General features: G+C 37.5%; 1 protein-coding gene and 1 long non-coding RNA gene across 5 annotated transcripts in view; one reads left to right on the forward strand and one right to left on the reverse strand.

Annotated features, from left to right (window-relative positions):
• BBOX1 (gamma-butyrobetaine hydroxylase 1) overlaps positions 1-18687 on the forward strand; it is a 46843-nt gene that overhangs the window by 393 nt on the left and 27763 nt on the right. Inside the window, exons 1-3 of one of the 4 annotated variants that reach the window (XM_084774733.1) lie at positions 11-154; positions 6575-6828; positions 7979-8093. In XM_084774733.1, the coding sequence (XP_084630859.1) occupies positions 6610-6828; positions 7979-8093 (334 nt within the window). In that variant the 5' untranslated portion in view covers positions 11-154; positions 6575-6609. Of the gene's footprint in view, positions 1-10; positions 155-6571; positions 6829-7978; positions 8094-18687 lie in introns of those variants that run through there. The other 3 variants (XM_084774734.1, XM_084774736.1, XM_084774735.1) reach the window with 3 other exon arrangements.
• On the reverse strand, positions 8106-16887 carry LOC311593451. Its single transcript, XR_014777713.1, has 3 exons — positions 14238-16887; positions 10400-10478; positions 8106-10307 (listed from the first exon to the last, which is right to left on the reverse strand). It is a non-coding gene; the product is annotated as an uncharacterized lncRNA (long non-coding RNA).

Raw genomic sequence — 18687 nt, forward strand, 5'->3', positions numbered from 1 at the left:
GAGAGTCAACAGCTCCTCCCTGCAGAATGCTTAGGCTTCTTCTCCAAGTGTGTTTTGCAATAGAAGAGCTGTCACTGGGAACAGGTGGGAAAGAAAAGCTCTTGTCTACTTGTTCCTATTGCAGCCGCTGGCTCGGGCACAGGAAACAAGACAGGTGAGAAATGCTTTTCCTCCTCTTCTCTTCTGATTCGGAACTAGGGCAAAGCTTTGCTTGAGCTATTGGGGTTTATGGTTTCCGGAAAACTGTTAAGAGTACTTTCTCTTGCTAACTCCTTCCTCTGTGGACAATGCAAGCTCTTTGCTTTATTTTAGTGTTGCTGTTATTATTGTTGTTAAATGTCCAAAAAAATGGCTACACATTCATTTCAAGCTACTCTTCCTTGATTTCCAACCTCAACTGTGTGTAGGGGCAGGGCCAAACAAGAGCTGCAAGGAGCATAGTGGCTTCTAAGGAAAGGCACCAGCAGACTGAGAACCGGAGGCAGATCAGTCCTGGGATCTGTCTGGAGCAAGAAGATTTCTGCTACAAAGGATATCCAGGACCAAAGAAAGCTGTGGCTTCCTCTAGTTGATATGCTTTGTGTAGTTTGGTCCCCAGAGAGGAATGACTGAACTCAACTCTCTTACCTGAATGGGCCCTGGATTAAGCTCTGTGTACAGGAGAAAGAAAGAGCATCCACATCCAACTCCAGGCACATGTCATTCACAATCCTGGGCTGCAATAGAATGAACCATCAAGCATCTGGAATAGACTTGATTTCTGGAATGTAGTGGATCTGATTGCTTCTTGGCAGCTGGTCTTTTCCAATTATGTTTGGCTTAGTCTGATTGTCAAATTACTTTGCAATCCCCACACTGATCCAGGATGTCTGTAGAGGGGACAGAGACAGCTCTGTCTACAAAGCTGATTGCCTATGATGGAAGGAAAATTCTAATGAGATTTTTTTTAAATGTTCTCTGAATAATCTACAAACCAGCCAAAAAGAAGGCAGTGCATATTATTCCTTGGCCCTTTGTTGACCCAAAAGAGCCAAAAGTAGCACACTTCTCTGAAATACTGGTCAATTAAGGCCAGCCTGAACAGTTTTATTTTGTTCCCTTGAAGCAGCTCAAGAAAAAATATTGCAGTAGTTTATTGTATATATGTTTAATAATATAAATGTATATGTAAAAATATTATTTAGTAGAAATTTTGATATAAAAAAGATACTGCATGTAGTTTGAATAGATTTTATTAAAAACATAAAATTTTTCATTAATGTATGGTGTGGTTCAAAGAATTTAGAATCATTTTTGTACTCTCAGTAAGCAAGCGGCTTCGTAATTTCAGTTCTTACCGAAATGTACTGAAGTTCAAATTTCCTTTTTACAAAGTGTGAAGGAAGTTTTGAATGAGATCTGGTAATTTTAACAAGATAGCAGGCAGAACAGTGGGTTGTTTGTTTGTTTGTTTTGTTTGTTTGTTTGTTTCCAATGATTCCACAGATTTATTATTTATGTAAAAAATAAATGTAACAATTTTGAAGCCCTTAAGTTAAAAGTCTATAGGTAGCAGGTATCATGAGCTATAGAGCATGCATTTCAGTACTGTTAAGCTTTACTACTATTTAGGCACCATGAGCACAAGACAGTCAATGGCAGCCTGTATGGCTTAAAGTTTGAACTATAAGTGGATAATATTCTTTAAGACTCAATAATATAAAGTTTACAAAACCTTCTTCTTTCTACCCTTTTCTCCAAAGATAAAATGTCAGACAGTGGGGTTAATTAACCAAAAACCTCACGAGTGAGCTGCTGTCTTAAGAGTATCATGTTAATAGATTGAATTTGTTGCCTGGAAGATGATATGAACATAAATTTTCCATGATGCAATTGTTATGTCAAAACTACCCTGAGGATAAGCAGATGGAACTTCACAGACCTTCACATCTGTGTCCATGATGTTCTTCTCTGATTCTACTGTAAGATCCTGTGGGTATAATGATCAGTGCTACTACCCTGCAGTTCTAATTCTGTATATAGTTACTATAAAGTTCCTACACCATCTTATCAATCCTATTTAAAAACTGGCAATCAAATTAGTTATTATACTCTTAAATTCTCTTTTATTAGAATAAACATTTTCACCTAATATGTGGACACCAGGCTAATGACCAGATGTTTGAGGGCATCTGGACTATTAACAGAGTGGGTGTCGGTCACATAGATGATCTCTTCGTTTCCATTTTCCTGTCTGGCTGTATATCCAACGATGGCATGGAACTCAGAAACATCAGATTGTTTCTTCTTGGTTCTAAGAGTCCTAGTTCTAGCCTTTATTTTATTTTTAAGGCCAGTACTCAAACTAAGTGCCACAACTGTTTTCTTTTCTTTTTTCCAAAGAGAGTGGGAGAAATTAATGATAAATCCCAACCAAAAAATTAAGAAACAGAAAAATTATGAAACCTACACCCATTTCTTAAGTAGAATCATATCAAGAACAATTTAATTGTGCCAAACAGAATTCCCAGGTAACATCTCTAACTCTGAGGAGGGAAACTTAGGCAGATAATTAAGAAGGGAACATACACTGGGGAGTAGAAAGAAAGCCCCATCAGATAAGAGGCTGCCAAAACCCAAGAGCTGTTTTACAGGCCAGGCAAAACGCCTCTTTCCCACCACACCCAAAGTAATGTTTCCTGAGATAATAATTATTTTTTTAAAAAACCAAAATAATAATAAGCATAAAATAAATATTTTAATTTAACAAGTGGAGTGTCTACTACTTATTTTTTTCTTCAGGAAAACATAATGTGTGTCACTGACCAAATTCCAAAGATGCTTTACTCAGTTCTGTTGGAAGTTGGGTGAGTTAGAAACAGAGGTCAGCAAAGCCAAAGTGAGTAACAAGCCTGTGACTCTTCAGGAAGTTTTCTTTTAAATATTTATGATCCTTCATGGCCTTTTCCTTGAACAACATCTTATGTACCCTAGTAAAAACTTGAAGTTAGCAAAAAAAAAATAACCAAAATGGGGAATGACTTGCCCGTTGCACCATGCTTTGGTTTGAATTATCATTTACATTCATCCAGAAGCTAAGAAAGAGACTATGAAGAGGAGAAATGCCTCACCAAATTCCTACATAGACATCCACATTACTTTGATGCAGTAAAACCTCAGTCTTAGTACTTCTCCCATGCACTCCCCAGTGCCCCCTTCGCCCCCCCCCCATTCTGCACAGTAGGGATGACTGCAGCTCTTCTCTTCCTAGGTTATGTACATTTAAGCATATGAGTTCTGAGCAACTCATGTTTCTTTAACGACTAGAAACACACTTTTACCTCTTCAGTCCAAATGCTCTAATTAGAGGAGAAGGAAAAAGAAATTTGAAAGAGATAAGTGGAAATCCCAGAATAAGCTAGAATGAGATGACTGTGTGTTAGGCCAGAGGTCTGCAGTTCGGAGCATTTCACCGGTGGGTTTTCTCGGGTTTTGTAGAAGTTGACAGCAGGGCACAATGTTATCTTAAGTACAGAAACCATGCCCATCATGCTGGAAGACTCTGTCCTATATGAGAATTCACTAAGTAACAACGTTTGAAGTGCCAAGTGGAATAACTGTCCTTCCAATCAGAACATTTTAAACAAGAGCTCCAGACATGGCTTGGCTTACTGCTCTGTCTGAGGGCAGAAGTTGCATCCCAGGACATCAGACAACTCAGAAATACCTGTAGCTCCAGCTCCGAGGTATTTTACACCCTGTTCTGGCCTCCATGGCATCCGTACATACACATTACTAAAAATAAGCCTTTTAAAATAAATATGGTGATGAACATATAATGGAGATGACCTGAGTTTTGGACACATGTCAACACATAAAACCTGGATGATGAAACACATGGAAAACTTTTTGTTTTATTCTTAAATAGACTCTACTACCATGCAAGAGTATCCAACCTTTTGACATTGTAACATGACATTACAATTTTTTGGTTAGTTGTTTGCCAACTGAGTACAAGCTAGAATCACCTGGGAAAATGAAAACTTCAATTGAGAAAATGCCTGTGGGCAAGTCAGCAGAGCATTTTCTTGATTACTGACTACTGTGGAGGGGCTCAGCCTAACTAGGCAGGAAGTCCTGAATTATATTTTTAAAAATCAAGCTGAGAAAGCCATGGAGAACAAGGCACTAAGCAGTGTTCCTCCATTGCCTCTGCCTTGGTTCCTGCCCTCAAGTTCCTGACTTGAGTTCCTGCCCTGATTTCCCTTTATGATGGCCAATAAGATGAAATGCGCATTCCTCTTCAAGTCAGTGTTGTTCATGGGTTTTTTCACAGCAATAGAGAGCAGACTATGTATAGACACTGTCTGTAAATGTGCTGCGGTCACAGTTATCCTGGAATGAATGTATATTGGACATGCCTATACTTTCTACCGTTGGATGTAGGAATGCAGCAGGTGGATTAAATGAAGCAGTGAGATATTTTATATGAGGCTCAGAGCTCTTAGTGGCAAAAGGATTCACTAAACACAAACTATTTGTGACCTGTAGTAGCAATTCTGCTGCTTAAGCACTCCTTCCTACTACTATTGTAACTTTGCTGTCAACATAATTAAAACTTAATCTTTTTATTTGATTTGATTTTTCTGAAATATTTAGTTATAATTGACATAATTCTATTTTAAGGCAGTTAATGGTATCTTTTAATGTATATATAAATTTTCAAATAATTGCCACAATCTAATTAATAATTATCTAATATTTAGCATAGCACTCTCCACTGTGCTCTCTCTCTCTCTCTCTCTCTCTCTCTCTCTCTCTCTCTCTCTCTCTCTCTCTCTGTGTGTGTGTGTGTGTGTGTGTGTGTGTGTGTTTGTGTGTGTGTGTGTGTGTGTGTGTGTGTGTGTGTGTGTGTGTGTGTGTCCTGAGAACACTTCAAATCTATTCTCTTATGATGTTTCCATTTTCTGGTAGTTTTACACATACTCACCATGCTTAGATATCTAGAAGTTACTCATCCTACATAACTAAAATGTATGTATTTGACTAGTAGCTCCTGTTTCCCCACCTCCAAGACTCCATTCTCCTCTTAGTAAGTGTTCAATATATTTAGAGTGAGAGTCAACAGTACTTGTGTCCGTATGTACAGCTTACCTAATTTTAGCCCTTTATCCACGTTATCACAAATGACTGAGTGTCCTTTTACATTGTGCATGGGTAGATAATATACCTGTGTGTTTATCCATTTGTGGGCATTTCAGTTGAGTCAATACTATGACGATTGCAACTGATGCTCCACAGAAGGTGGAAGTGTGAAGATCTGTTCAGCACACTGATTTCATTTCATTTAGCCATGGAAGAACTGACTCATAAGCAGTTAAATTCTCATTTTTTTCATTATTTTTTTCATTTTTTTTGCTTTTATTTTATTTTATTAATTTATTCTTGTTACATCTCAATGGTTATCCCATCCCTTGTATCCTCCCATTCTTTCCTCCCTCCCATTTTTCCCCTTCCTCCCTCCCCTATGACTGTGCCTGAGGGGGACTTCCTCCCCCTTTAAATTCTCATTTTTTGAAAAGCAGATTTCTATACTATTTTGCTTAATAGCTGTACTGATTTATACCCCTAAATATTCTTCATTCTCCTTATCTTTGTTAACACTTGAAGACAATCTGTAATAGTTATTGTAACAGGACAAGGATGTTTCCCTTGGTGGTTTGGATTTGTATTCTTTGAAAATAATTGACCATTTTGTTTCTACAGACATGCTGGCCATTTTTACATCTTCTTTTGAGAAATGTCTGTGCAGGTCCTCTTTTATCTTTAAGAAAACTTGCTTCTTCTCGCTGCGTTGTGTGCGTTCTTCACACGTTTCTGTTGGGAGGTCCTCGTCTGAAGTATGGTTTGCAAATACTTTCTGCCTTTTAGTAGCTTTACAGTTCTGAATCTTATGTTTCAGTCTATTTTTTTTTTTACAGCAAGTAGAAAATTATTATTCCCTAGTTCTTCTGGCTTCAGTCTCTTATCCATTTTAAGATGAACTTTGTCTGTATTCTGGAACCCCTCTCCCCCAAACCCACAGCTTTGCCCACCTTCCATCTGAAACACTAAGCATGCTCTCTATTCTACAGAGGAGCTGGTTTCAGATTTGCTACAGCTCTCTTCAAACTCACAAGCCAAAACTCTCCAAGTTCAAGCTAAATTATAATTTTAATGAATAGTCTGCATAGTAATTCTCTCCTGTCATTAGCGTTTAAGAGAAGCATAGAAGTGAGTTCCCAAGCAAGCATGCCCACTTGAGGCCCAGTGTGTGTCACTGGTTCTCATTTTATCATCTAAAATTTCTCTTAGAAGAACAAGGAATTCTTTTCATTTGAATTCGATATGGCGTTTTTTATCTTACAGCTAGTCACTCTGTTTCTGTTTACAGCAGAAATACTCTAATCAGAGCAAAGGTCCCAGAATTGGTCGAACTTCAGGCTCACATTGCTGAGTGGAGAGCAGAGGCCAGAGTCCACTTTCATTGTGATAGAGGTCAGGTGCAGGTACGGTCTGCCTTCCTATTACTTTTAACACTGTCTTGTCATAGCAGGTAGCTGATAGAATTTATCACCAAAGACCAGAAACATGGACAGTGCCATCCTAAAGGCAGAAGCAATGGATGGGGCTCATCTGCTGCAAATCTTTTGGCAAGATGGGGCAGAGTCCCTCTACCCGGCAGTGTGGCTGAGAGACAACTGCCAGTGTTCAGACTGCTACCTGCACTCTGCCAAAGCTCGGAAACTTCTTCTGGAAGCTCTTGATGTGAACATCAGAATCAAAGACTTGACATTTGACCGGAAAAAGGTAATTACCTCTAAATGAGCTTTCTCTTCTCTTTTGAGTAAATCAAGGGATTGCCCTATAATGATGTAAATAACTGGTCTTTACCTTACCATATATAGAACAAACTATCACCATGAACATGTTTGTACAGGGTTTGGTACAGAGTAGACATACACTGTGGAAGAATCTGCTGTTTTTATCACTACTGTTGTTTTCTTTTTCTTTTCAATAGGTATACTTTTTATCTTTAACTTACATTTAATCCTATCTCGTGCCTCTTTCTCTTTCCTTCTTTCAACTCCCTCACTCCCTTGTCAGCTGGTAATCTTTTTCTTTAGTATTGCTGCATATACATATACATGTGTAAATATATAAATATAGCCTGCTGATATACTCAAGTTTCTTATCAGAGTTTATAATTTTGATGCCTTTTATCACTACCACTTTAATAAAATATGCAAATTTGCCTTTTTTTTCTTTTAGGGGAAAGTAGCCTTGAAACACAATCATACAATTTATATCATATAAAAAGATTATCAGGCACTCAGTTTACTCTTCTATCCAGCAAAAAAAAAAGTACAGAAGTTGTTCATAGAAATGTCAGGATTCAATGAGATAATCTGGATGGAAATGTTTATCATAGTGTCTTGCATAGAGCATTTACGCAAAAATCATACTTAGTAGTATTATTTATGCAAACTAGTGAGTAGGTGCATAAGAAGCCATATTGAAAAACCATCACTCTCAAAATCGACCACATGTGGTGTCAACCACTTTTCTCTCTTTCTTATTTCCAAATTCACTCCAGAAGAAGAAATGTGATCAGGAAGCCTGTCCTTTCCCAGTTTTTCTGTCCTTCTCTCAACCTGAGTCCTCTGTTCCCAATTCTCACTCTTAGTAGCTGTGCTTTCTCATAGGACATCTGAGGATTATATATTTAGAGTATGTAATGCAGAAATGTTGTGTTAGTAAAATTCTATTTCTTACACCTTGTCTCATCAGCCTTGGGCATCAGAAGTAGACCTTTGGCTTGCAAGGGAAAGGGAGAGTAATGTTTAATTGAATTCCTTTATCATTTTAAAAAGCATGCAAAAGAAAGGCAATTACAGAAGACAGAAGAATATAGCTGTGCAGTGTATAAATAAATGATAAATACTTTCTGTGTTATAAGGTTTATATCACATGGCCTAATGAACATTACAGTGAATTCGAAGCTAATTGGCTGAAGAAAAGATGCTTTTCCCAACAGTCCAGAGCAAGACTCCAAGGAGAATTGTTTTTACCAGGTAACATTGCCATGGTCTTCAGTCTATCCTAAAATCATTTAGTAATAATAATTGGAAGAGAAATATCATTATTTGAATTAACTTCATTTATAGGACATAGTTTAATGAGCATATACATGCATATATTAAAAATGATCAAGTCAATGTAATCAATATGTATATATCTTTCTTTCTAAGGATTTGCTCAGAAGCAAATTCAAGTACTTCTTTCTTGGTTGAAATAATATATAATTTATGAAGAATGCCTAAACTGTTATCCACACAGATCATTGGGGCAACACTAAAAAGGAGAACAGAACAGAGGCTGATATTTTAAAACATTATCAGGAAAAGGTACAGCAAGTTTGAGCCATGGTCATCTGAAAGGCTTAGCATTCAAGATGTTCCCTCTGTGCTCCCTGCATCTTCCCTAATGATGCCTACAGTCAGAACTGCACAAAACCAACAAAGCATAAATTCTATGCTGGCATCCATGATGAGATTATGTAAGCAATGAAGCTGTGAAATAATAAGCACAAAACTGAGTTTGCACTTGGGGGGTGGGGGAGTGCAAACCCATTTCTCTGAAGACCATTTATGTGGGCTTTTAGAGGTTCTGTGAGCAGAAAAGATTTAGAGATAACCGAAATGTGGATTCAGTGACAAAGGGAAATGTTGTCTCTCAGATTATTATAGCAAAATCAATGCTAAAAAAAAATGGGTCATTTAAGATAAGAGTTTTAATAAATACACAATAAAACAGGCCAAAGGGAAGCATTGGTTAGTGTGGGAAGGTCTCTGATTTACTTTATATTGTTCTACAGATCATTATATATAGTTACGTATGTCCTACAGATCATTACATATGGTTATATGTGTTCTACAGATCATTACATATGATCGTGTAAGTCAAAGGCAAGCTCTAACACACGTGACTTTTGCCTGCTGGTCAGAACCCTGACTTCCACAAGCACACTACCCAGGCACATTTCCCTGAACCTTCCTGTTTACTGTCAGCCACTACCCCTTTCAGGAAGTGGACACTTGGCTAAATCCCCCGCCACCTCTCTTGAGAACTCTGAGTCTTACAGTAAACGCCGTTCTAGTTTATTCTTTCCACACCTGAAGCTCCCTCATGTGTAATAACTGTCTGGGATTTTAAAACTAATCTTACAGCAGTTCGCTGGAAGTGGAGACGTTGCTTACTAGTCAACTTGCCAGGCGGCTTTCCTTTTTCCAGTGGGTATCGATCACAAGATACCAGAGTGTCCCCTTCTCTTTAAGCACAGGCCAGTCTTGCAAAGAATTCAATTCCTTTAAGTGTTTGGTTTCACCACTGTGACAGCAGATAAGGATTTGTTGTGTCTGATCCAAGAATCCATTCCTCTTTATCAAGCCCTGCTCAGTGGCTGACAATACATGACACTGTAGGGGAAACTACTCTTCCCATAATCCTTCAAAGAGTGTGTCTCTGGAACCGTTGGTGAGGGGATCTACAATAACATAATTTCAGAGCCACTGTCTGAGTCAAATAATAATATTGTGAATTTTTTTATTGTAGATTTCTTCTGGTACTCATTTTTTTTTTCTTTAACTCTGCCTCAGTTTTGCAGTCCATTTGGATTTTGCTTCCGTTGCCTTGAAGTTCTTCCCTGTGTCATTTCAGGAAGCAAAAGCCAACAGTTTTTATTATCACAGCTTAAACTTTTAAATGCTGAGAGGGGAATAGCCACATCTCCTCCATTAATATTTCCTGACAAGTAAAGATTATTTTTGTAGCTTACATTCGTTAAGTACCATCAGGCAATAACAAAATGGAAATGATAGTACACTTCATCAAGTAGTGGAAAAAGCTGGTCACAATGTCAGACAGAGAGCATGAATAACCTGCGAACTGGCTGCTAGGTAGACACTGGAAAATATTTTAGTGCTTTAAAACGAGGTTCATTTTTTTAAAATATATTCCCAAGATGGCTAAAATAAGAAATTGATGGGCATTTTTAGAATATTGGTTGGATGGATTTTTGCCTGAAGATTTTGATATCCTACTCCCGTGAGTTTTCAAACATTAGTACTCCAAAGCATGTAAACAAAGTGAGTTCCCTTGGTGAAAACTCTTTGCTTTTATAGCCCCAGTAGCAATGTTCCTCCTCTGCTGCTTCCTTGGAAAGAGAGCTACAGGGCTTAGAAAATCTGGAGTCCAGATGCACAGCACTTTCCTTCCCTTGGCACAGGCTGCCAAACATAAAATGAAAAGACAAATGACAATCAGTTGTGGACAGGACCAGACTGTCCCTCAGAGCTGAAATGAAAATATGGAAAATAACCTTTGGGTGAATAACCCTGTCCTTCATGGGTGTCCATTCAGCTCCATAGACATTTCACATCCCCTCTGTGCACGGAACTCTGTAAGAAAATAACAAGATGAAAAAGAAGGCCTGGACGTGTAATACATTAAGTACATTAAGACCATGTGCTGGAGGTTAACAATGGCAGAAAGCAAAGAATATGAAGAAATGAGAGGTTGATACTCACACTGAGTTTTGAAGAATAGTTTGTCAGGAAGAGAGAGAAAGAAGAAAATCACCACAGAGAAAAGGACATTCAGACAACCGCAGAAGTGAAAAATTAGGAAAGTACAGTGAGCTAGAGACTGGTGAAGTTAAAGTTGCTAGGCAACTGAAGAGACTCAACAGCCAAAGTAAAAAACAGTTTGCATACACTGCTTGTCCCATGGACTGCAGGCAAGGATGAGCCTTGGTTTTTTTTGTTTGTTTGTTTGTTTGTTTGTTTGTTTGTTTTCCCAACATAGAGTTTAGGTACACCATTTCACTCATGCCTCAGCCAATGCTCTATTGACAAACCAAAGAAATGAGTTCACGACTTTACAAGTTTAAGATGATAGCTATAAGAATTTCCTTTGCGTTGCATATTTCTTATACTGAGGAAAAGGCAATTGATTTAGTGCAGAGAATATATTTACAAAACCTGTTGAAAAGCAAGAATCGTTATGAGTGTGATTTTCTTTTTAATTAGCAAGAAATGCTCATGGTACAGTTGCCTAACTCATGTGATATAAGCAAAAAACATTCTTGATCAGACATGGCATCTATGGTGAAATAGAGATATTTGTACCATTGAATTTACTCAATCATCAAAATAATCCATCACCACATCTTGCCAGCTCTACAGGCAATCCTATGTAGAATCTACTGCCACCATATGCTGTTCTTCCTGAACCCCCGCTCCCACTCTCAGGCCACTCTTTTTTTATTAGTAGTATTAATTCATTCATATTACATCTAAATTGTTATCCCATCCCTTGTATCCTCCCATTCCTCCCTCCCTCCCATTTTCCCTTTATTCCCCCCCTACGACTGTGACTGAGGGGGACCTCCTCCCCCTGTATATGCTCATAGGGTATCAAGTCTCTTCTTGGTAGCCTGCTATCCTTCCTCTGAGTGCCACCAAGCCTCCCCATCCAGAGGACATGGTCAAATATGGTGCACCTGAGTTTGTGTGAAAGTCAGACCCCACTCTCCACTCTCCACTCTCCACTCAACTCTGAAGACTGTCCTCTCCATTGGTTAGACTTTGTTAGGGGTTCGAAGTTTACTGCACGTATTGTCCTTGGCTGGTGTCAGGCCACTCTTTTATCTTCACTTGTTTAGGCATTTACTTTATGAGTCACAGAGATTAATGTTTATTACATATTGACCTATTTTCTCATGCCAATAAATGAGGTCAATAGAAATGTTTGCCAAACATTGACAAAATAGTATCAGCATTAATAAACACTCCTTTCCTCATTCTGCACTCACTGTAATCTGTGTGTGCACCTGCCTGCCACTATATATGTTGTATTGAATGGTCATTATCTGCTTGATAATTAAATCTAGATAATAATCAGTCCAGCCAAAGATTTAGCTGATGAAGTATCAAGCATGCATTGTGCATATTAACATTCATCACCCTGATGGGTGACTTGAATAATAGACTCTATGTACTGGGGTTGAGGTCTCCCTCTGTCACAGAGAGAGGGGAGGGGAATAGAGTTAAAGCAAGAGGGAGGGAGAAATGGGGGATACAAGGGATGGGATAACAATTTAGATGTAATCTGAATAAATTTTTTTAAAGGAGAAAAAAAGAAAATGCAGCATGAAGCAAAACAGGAAAAACATTTAGCCCATAGGAATTAAATTTTTGTGGTGAAAGAATACAAGAAAATGTACAGACTTATCTGTAATTCCTCAAAGAGTGATAAGTACACAGACACACATGGTGTGGTGGTGAGAGTATATGAGATTTCTTTCTGGATTCTTGTGGGGTTTTTTTTAACACTGAAATAAGTAAATTCATCTTCTGACACCAAAATAGAGAAGCAAGTGTGAGAACCTGAGACTAGAGAATGTCTTAAATACCTACAAGAATCTGTGTATTTTTATCCATAAATACATGGCCATGAAGACCAGTCACTCTAGTCTGTTTTCATCGAGACACAGTCAGTACTCACAGCTCAAAGGCAGATGCACCAGGCCACTGTGTTCTTCTTCACTGGCATTATCTCATTCTATTTTCATATCTGTGTTATCTTCATGCCATGTTATCCAGCTGGAGACTGAACATAAGAGTTTCTTGCCTTCCAAAGCCAGATGCAGATGGAAAGCGTTGAACCAAAAATGATCCTTCAAATCTCAAGTCATTTGCTTTGATATGAGGTCCCTGTCACATGGGACCTGCATCCTCATCTCTAGGTGAAACTGTGCGTTTGCAATAAGCCAGTTTCAGAAATGAAGTATGTGAGTAACAGGAGGAAAATACTCAGATCACACTCGGTTCTTATCTTTCTGCTTCCCAGGAGAGCTAAGATGAGCAAATGAAGTTAAAGCTGCCAAAAGAGAAATGCATGTATTAGTGAAAATATAGCAGTGAGCTCACTATGAGGACATGGACCAGACAAGTTACAACGATATTGCATTGAGGAAATCAGGGGACTTTTGCACACTTAAACACAGCATCCAAAGGAAAACACAGAAGGTTGTTGATGGTATCTTATAAATCATGACATACCATGAGGAGAAAGGAGTTAGCCACCTTAGAGAAATAACACAGCAACTGCCATTAAGACATCTCTATGACTCTATACTAGGTGTTTTAAATATACAACTGGAGTTTAAAAAGAAAAAGAAGTGGCAGCACTGTAGAGATGATTTGGCAGATAAATGTACTTACAGCTCTTCCAGAGAACTGGAAGTTCATTTCCCAACTCCCAAGCTGGGTAGCTCACAACTGGAACTCCAGCTCAAAACTGTAACTCCATCCCCAGGAAATTTGACACCCAATTATTTCCACTATAGGAAGCCATACACATGTGGTTCCTGCATACATGCACACACCCACACACATGCACGTGCTCACATGAAAATAAAAATGTGTTTCTCTTCTTCTATGAATCCTAAACTTGCTTAGAAGCCTCCTTTACATAGTCACACACAATTCACTCTCTAGAGACTGGAGTTGGGCTGGAGAAATGGCTCAATGCTTAAGAACTCTGGCTGCTCTTCAAGAGAATCAGGGTTTGAGCAACATGGTGGCTCACAACCATCTCTAACTCCAGTTCTAGGGGATCTGGACCTCTGCAACACTGCACACACATGGCCCACTTACATACATGGAAATAAAAAATTTGTACACATAAAGTAAAAATAAATAAATCTTTAAAGTATAAAACTTAAATAGTCCCAGAGCCAAAGTAAAATAAGGAAAGATTTAAGATATTGAGGACTGTCTGTTCTGTAAAATCCACTTGATCCTCTCCCTGGCATGCCTATCAGAGGAAAGAAGGGGGAAGGCACTACTACTATGATGAAATAAAAACAATTCCCACGGTCTCCATTGTTTGTGAGGTTCTTGATATCTAGTGGGAGAGGCAGAGATAAAGTACTGTGTCTGAACTAGTTCCCTCCACTCCCAGCAACCCCATAAGCACTTGACAACAATAATTTTATTATTATATATTTGTGTTTGTTTCTTTACCTACCTACCCAAATTTCCAAACAGGGAACTCAATCATAAAACCTATCTTTATTCATGAATGTAATCTTTTTCAACAAATAGATGTTGAATAACATGTCAACATGAAGAGATAAGCACAGTGATATGTACCAAGCCTGAGCCAAGAAGAAAGACACCTCATCCTTGATTAGCAACACACTGAACATGTTTCCAGAAGCAGACCATTTCAGAGGCCATTGATACTTTTCAAACCATAAATGCCAGTATCTTCTTACTGTGAAACTACCAGTCTCATGCCACATATGAAAGAATAGTCATATCTGGAAAGAGCCAGATGCAGATGCCAAGAAGAGCAGCCCTCACACATTGAAGAGTGGTGTGATATTTGCTCCATATCCAAGACACTAATAATGTACACAGTGGTGTCCCCATGAGGGCTCACACTGCTGCCAATAGCAATGAGCCATACACTAACAGTCCTTCCAGAGCCTTTCTTCCCTATTAGTCTTCCAAGGTTTCCACCACAAAAACTTCTTGTCTTCAAGTCCTCGTTGCATCTAAATGTTGAGATGACAAGTGACCAGAATCCTGAAAGACATGTACAGCTCACCAGACAAGAAAGAGAAGGGTACAAGATCCATCCACCAAAGGAAAGACACTCAGAGCTCTGTTGTTTTCCCCTGGCTCCTCTCTCCTATACAGAATAGAAATGGGTTTTAGTGTACCTCTTAGAAGTTATTCATAAGAAAAAAACTGAAAAACAATAAAATGATTATTACACATGATAATTATACAAATGAAATATAATGAACATAGTATGAAGATATTCCTGCCTCACAAATATGTCTACCAGATATACTGGGCCAGAAGGCTGAAGATGATGCTCAAATGTTATAGAGAGTTTTGGGTGACAGTTCAGGTAGCAAACTGTCTCTGTCATCTTCTCATTTGGAAAGCTACTAACCTGAACTCCCTGTATACTCAGGTAATCAATTTTATTCCTTCTCAAGTCTCTCGTGGGGCTGAAGACCAGATAGTTTAGTTTTACAATAAAACTCAGTTGTTTAGGAGTTAAAATGTTTTTTAGGTCTAGATAGATATTTTAAGTGGATAATGATGAGATATGATAGATAGTGATTTACATTCAGAATTTTAGACACACCAAGATAGGAAAGATGTTTTTTTCAAGACTGCCAAAGACAAATAGCCAAAACACTAAGAATGTAATATTTATATAATCCCTGATTGTGCCATGGCTCTTCTTGCTGTAGGTAGTTTATTGTATATATGTGCAATAATATAAATGTATATGTAAAAAAATAAAAAAATGTTTTTTAAAAAATACTAAAAATTTAACTGATGCTGTGTATATGAGATAATCCATTCCAGAGCCAACAGCCCAGCGTGGTGCAGGTGGAGAGGAGGCCCAACATTTTTGAAATAACACTTTGAAAACTAGCTCTCTGTGCTCATGAATCTTTAACTAAAGACCTTCTTTGTGTCTTTTCCTTTCTGAAATATAACTCAGGACCCAGGAATGTGATGTTTAGCCCGCCGTAGGAACGCTTACACAAACAGTTCCTTGAAACCCGGCAAGCAGCCCGATCATAAATTTTATGATGTGTGAAGCGCATGTTCAAGGAAGCATTCATTAGTAAGGCCATAAGTTAACTGGGGAGGGGTGGCCCATACCTTAAACATTCCATCATCTCCATTCTGTTTATGCATCCAGATCCAAGTGTGAAACTTCAATTTATTTTTAATGTATTCTCCTGATGAATGTTTTACTCTAGTCAAATGTATTTTCTTTTGCATCCCCTGATGGTTCCCTTCTGTAACTGGAGGAAAATGAGGACATGTTTTTAAATGGCTCTCTGGATGTTGATGTTTAATATTCTGTGCAGACATCACAGACTGCTGTGTGAGGCAGGCTTAGTGAAACACGGTATCACTTCTCAGTGATAATTAGAGTAATCTGTATTCAAGGTCATAGGTTCGATTTGGCAACCAACTACTCATAGCAGCATGTCTACAAATCACATCTTAAACAGTGAAGTCTGTTAGTGGTTTATATTCTATTACCAGGCCTTTGGACTTTGGTCTCTGATTTAGCAAGGCATTTGTAGGTGCTTCAAAATGAGATTATGATTTTAAAATTTTAAACTCTGCATAACTTAAAAGCTCAATGGAGCATTTGTCTGTCCTACAAGAGCTCTGGGCTAAATGAAGAAAGTGAAGAAAATATTGTCATACTATCATAGTAAAATCTTGACATTAGAAACTGTTTCTAGCTTGGACTGTGTTGAGTGTTGTGCTGATAATGGGTTTTTATTGCAGTTTTTGTATAAATGTAGTTAATTTTGCACATATCAAGAACACAGCTTCCTGTACTGTTAAAACAAAAAAGTGTGTGTAGTCCTCAATAGTTCCTGCCTTGCAAATATATCTGTCAGATATATTGGACCAGAAGGCTGAAGGTGATGATCCAATGTTATAGAGAGTTTTGGGTGACTATTCAGGTAGCAAACTGTCTCTGTCATCTTCTCATTTGGAAAGCTATTAACCTGCACTCCCAGCATACTCAGGTAATCAAATTTATTCCTTCTCAAGTCTCTGATGGGGCTGAAGACCAGATAGCTTAGTTCTACAATTAAGCTCAATTGTTTAGGGGTTAAGATTTTTTTTTAGGTCTAGATAGATATTTTAAGTGAATAATGATGAGATATGATAGATATTGATTTACATTCAGAATTTTAGAGGCACCAAGATAGGAAAGATGTTTTTTCAAGATGCCAATACAAATAGCCAAAACACTAAGAATGTAACATTTATATAATTCCTGATTGTGTCATGGCTCTTCTTGCTATAGGTAGTTTATTGTATATATGTGTAATAATATAAATATATATGTAAAAAATAAAAAATATTTAATAAGAAATGTATATACAATGAAAAAGTTTATGTATATACATTGTTTACAATGAAAAAATTGCTCATATAAAAATGAAATTTTATTAAAACATTCTTTAAGTATATACATACATATATATTGTATGTATATATTTAAATATGTATATTTTATATATACTATATGTGTGTATATGTATACATATATATAGTATGTGTCCTAAAAATCCTTCTTGGGTGCATTTTATAGCTTTGAAAATGCTTTTTAAGTATTCATTTATTTATTGAGATTATAATGTAATTATATTATTTTTCTTTTTCTCTTTCCTCTCTCCAAATTCTCTCACATAGCTTTCTTGCTCTCTTTCAAATTCATAACATCTTTTCATTATTAATATGTGTAGTATGTATATACATATGTATTCCTAAATATAACCTCCTCAGTATGTAAAATGTCACTTGTATGTATGTTTTCAGGGCCAACCACTTGGTATTGGATAACAAACTGATGTGCTTTTCCCTGGGGAAGATAATTCCTCCTGATCTCTGCTTCTCTTGGTTGTCTGAAGTTCTGAGGCATCATGGGATTTCTCCCCTTTTACTTTAGCATGTCTATTATTGTCCTTGCTTAGCTTTTGTTGGTGAGATGTTATGTAGCTTCTGACATTACTAGGAGACACAATCTTATAGCAAACTTCCTTATTATCTGGCTCTTATAGTCTTTCCACCTCCTTTTCTGCAATGATTCCTGAGTCTTAGATGTGGGAGATATTTTACAGATGAATATAACAATAAGCAGCACGACACAGTAACCCTAAGAGTGCAGTAGTGGCATGCACACCTTTCAGTAACCAACAGCTCTCTACTTGGGTTTAAGACCACCAATCAAAATGCAGAGTTGTGAAAATGGTTTTAATTTCCGTTTTATTTCCCTTTCACATAGTAACTGAAGTTTTCTGAGTATGAAATTAACTTTTACACTTTTCAAAGCCCTAAATTACTAAAATACATTGGATATATTGGCAGAAATTACAGAAGGAAAACTTTTTAAATATAAAAGCTTCTGTTGGTTTCATGCAAAGTGAAGAGCTTAACTGAGCCCTGCTCCTAATCTTTTCTCTGAATTTAAAATCCTGACTAGTTGCCAAGATTTATCTTTAAACTCCCATGCCTAAACAAGTTCAAACAAAGTTGTTTCTCAGTGTAAATTACCCTGCTTTCCTATCAGATATTTCTATAAAAAAAAAAAACGGGATAATCTCTGGACATTTCAATAGAAGTTATAAAAAATGCTGATGAGGTCTCAACCTTACACACACAAAAAAAATATATAGGCAAATGAGAAAAGCTCGGAGTAGGTGAGGGTATCTTCCTCTAGGAAAAGTATGCCAACTGGTTGTCCAGTGCCAATGTCAGCCCTGAAAATATACGTACATGTAATATTATATGAAACATATGTATGTATATACGTATAAACATGTATGCATGCAATAATAATTACTGAAAAAAAGCACATGAATTTGAAGAAGAGTGGGGAAAGGTGTATGGGAAAGTTTGGAGGGAGGCAAGTGAAGCAAGAAATGTAATTATAAATTCAAAAATGTTCATGATGGTATTATTTCAAAGCATCAAGTTATCTGTTCAAGTAACCATTGGGATCAGTCACTTGTTTTTGACCAATGAGCAATAAATA

The sequence above is a fragment of the Acomys minous genome (assembly GCF_964271855.1).
Source record: "Acomys minous genome assembly, chromosome: 3".
NCBI lineage: Eukaryota > Metazoa > Chordata > Mammalia > Rodentia > Muridae > Acomys > Acomys minous.